A 3,197-nucleotide genomic window follows, 5' to 3' on the forward strand; every position below is an offset into this window, starting at 1 on the left:
CATCAGAGACTTTACAAAACCATCAGAGACTTTACAAAACCATCAGAGACTTTAAAAAAACCATCAGAGACTTTACAAAACCATCAGAGACTTTATAAAACCATCAGACTTTACAAAACCATCAGACTTTACAAAACCATCAGAGAGACTTTACCACAATCCTATGAAGGTCTTACCAAGATATGACCAAAAACTAAACGAGAAATTAAAAAACCTGGCAAGGACCTTATCTAGATCTTATCTGGACATTACCAAGACCCCCTAACCCTTTGATGGTAATGACCAAAGGTCATGACCTCAACATTACAAAGACCTGATGTTGAGATTACCAAGGCCTTACAAAGACATCACCAATATGTAATGAAGGTCTTACTCAGACATCCTGGATGACTTTACATCACAGTATCATCTTCATGCAGTGTGAAAACATCAGCATCTGCATCGAATCTTAATGCCTTTACGTCTCTGGACATCATTAAAAATGTCGGCCTCTTTTTAAAGGCTCCTCCTTGAAAGAGGGGTAAAAAAAGACTTTCCCAGAAACCCGCAAGAAAAAATGACCAGGATATTGTTGATAAAATAAACTAACAGGAGTTCTTGTTGCCTCGGTAACTTCCTACAAACTGATAAACCAATCAGAACCAGAGGTTCTGGTCACTACGAGCTTCCCTGAGCTTGGACAGGCTGATGATTCGACCAAATAAATGCAGCACAGCTGCAGGGATGAGTCTGAAACATGCAGAACATCAGGTCCAATCAGGAGTTACCTGTGTCCGGCACGTCCTGATGAGAAGTGGGAGGAGCTTCGTCCTGCGCCTGCTCAGGTGAGTCCGGTTCGGTAAGTGACTCTACCAGCTCTCCAGCAACGTGGATGTTGACCTGTTGAGTGTTGGAGCTTCAGGTGAAAGTACATTAAACCTGGAGAGTTTAACCTGAGACATGTTGGTTTTCCCATAAACCCAGGAACAGAGATAAACGGACCTTTATCTGGGATTTGGGATGCAAGAAGAAAAACGGTTTCAGGACTGGAGACCTGCGGGTATAAACAGACTTAAACACGTCGACTCTCTCAGGTTTAATGTGAAACAGAGAATAAACTCACACTCTGGGTCGTCCGCCCACGATGCCGGTGAGTCCAGGAGCTGCAGAGAAAACAAGATTTCAGRTCATCAGATGAGAGTCGGAACCGGCCGGAGTCCGGCAGGGTTCACTCCGAGTTGAAAAGGTCGTAACCTCTGGTATCTGCAAGCCAGCCGAGGAAGGCCCAGTTCAGTAAACCTCCGTCTGTTTACTGGCCTCCAAACACCGAAGACGATTAATTAACGGCAGCGTGACTTCACCGACTGCTCAGAAACATCCAGAACCGTCTGAATGAACTTTGGTTCACATTGTGGTGTTTTCACTCTGCTGCAGATTAATGATCAGGAGGCTGAGGAGCCTTCCCATTGGCCACTTTATCYGTTTCATAAATAAATGCAAACACTGAGCACTCTGCTCCATAAACACGATTACATAATCAGCTGATGGGCAGAGGAACATAGTGTAAGTCACACTTCAGAAGTATTTTGTTATTTTTACACAACAGACGTTACGGTTAGTGGCGCCTCTGCTGGTAACACCTGGTACTGCAGGTCGGAGGCAAGATTTCATTTAACTCGTCTTCCTGAAGCCAACATGATGATTAACTTTATTTAGGACTTTTCATCATGACGACAGCCAAAATATGAAACACATCAAACTGGACGTCCCAGTTAGATGAATCTCAGTTTAAGGAGTCAAATTAAAACACAATCCATCACCTGGACTTTGCTCCAGAGGAAGAGTCGGACTAGACGTTGTGCTGGAAGCCTGAGCTTCACWGCTGAGGAGGAAACATCAGGGGAAAATGTAGCCGTCACAGAAAAGACGCAAACATCGACTCGCATCTGAACTTTACGGGATTTTTTTTTATTTTTTATTATCAGATCTCACCGGATCAATTAAAAGAATTTATCAGAGAAAGGATCCTCAGAGCCACCGCATCGCCGGAGGGTCGTCGTGGCGACGGGACGGACCGACGGAGACATGTGATTCAGTTCTACGTCACTTCACTGGCAGGAAACACAAACTATAGGTTGTGCTCAAAGTCACTGGTTACCATCTGATCTGCTTGGAGGGAAACAGAGTTCAGACGAGTCTGTTCCTCACATAATCAGTTAAATCAGGGTTTCACGCTGCAGAAACACTAAACTTTACCATCTGTCCGGTTTCTGGTGCAACTAAAGGGGCAGTACCAGGTAAAACTCACTTGTTTCAGGTTTGCGTCATGTTGTGATGTTTTTCCCCTCATCATAAATATACCTGGAGTGTTGCTTTGATTCTTTCACGCATGTTTGAGGAATCCTCTAGTCTCCATGGCAACCACTCAACTGTAAAAACACCTGGGAGGACCTAGCCCCGCCTTCAGGACGAGTTTCAGTCTCACAGAGCAGCTCCTCCTCCGTTACTCACTCACTCACTCAGCTCCTTCAGACTAGCAGCAGCAATTAGCAAACACCTGCTGAGCTCATCACAGGAGCGACTTCTCAGTGATAAGAACTTTGTTAAAGTGGTAATAAAGCTTCAGACAGAGCAGGAGTTTTTAAAGAGACAGAGGCCCAATTTCAAGGCATCGAATTACAAAGCTAAATTTCTTTAAGGCATATTTGATATAAATAGCATTTTTATAACAACTGAAGTTGACATAGTTAGACTGTGCTTTAAAATGGCTCTATGTCCCTTTAAGAAAAAGCAACAAACAGTTGCTTTTCTGTGAGATATAGGAGTTTGTTTTGAGTCAATAATTCCTTAATATTGATATAAAACACTAGATCCACAGTCAGATTGTTGAACTTATAAAGAGAGACATGTTCCCCAAAGTTATAAGTGAAATAATCTAGCTTATCTTCATCAATATTAAGGAATTATTGACTTAAACTCCTATATCTTGATGATAAGTTCTGTCTTACTCCAAATGTGCAAAGACATTTGCACCAGAAACTCGACCAAAATACTCTGTAATATCTGGTGTTTAGCTGCAGTTGCTCTGGATCCTCTGTGCGCGGAGCGGTTATCATCCCAGTTAAACGAATCTATATCTACGGGTCTGAGAATCCTTGTTAAATGGCGTTTTAACTAAAACTCTGAGGTCTAAGAATCCTTGTTAAATGGCGTTTTAA

The 3,197-nt window shown here is 42.8% G+C and overlaps 1 protein-coding gene across 1 annotated transcript in view; it reads right to left on the reverse strand.

The window, feature by feature from the left end:
* The window catches only part of LOC103480982 (uncharacterized), a 47,526-nt gene that overhangs the window by 9,065 nt on the left and 35,264 nt on the right, over positions 1–3,197 (reverse strand). The window contains exons 14-16 of the mRNA XM_008436202.2: positions 1,103–1,142; positions 982–1,033; positions 768–879 (exon numbers count right to left, since the gene is read on the reverse strand). Coding sequence (XP_008434424.1) covers positions 768–879; positions 982–1,033; positions 1,103–1,142 — 204 coding nt within the window. The remainder of the gene's footprint in view (positions 1–767; positions 880–981; positions 1,034–1,102; positions 1,143–3,197) is intronic.

This window comes from Poecilia reticulata, linkage group LG18 (assembly GCF_000633615.1).
Source record: "Poecilia reticulata strain Guanapo linkage group LG18, Guppy_female_1.0+MT, whole genome shotgun sequence".
Taxonomy (NCBI): domain Eukaryota; kingdom Metazoa; phylum Chordata; class Actinopteri; order Cyprinodontiformes; family Poeciliidae; genus Poecilia; species Poecilia reticulata.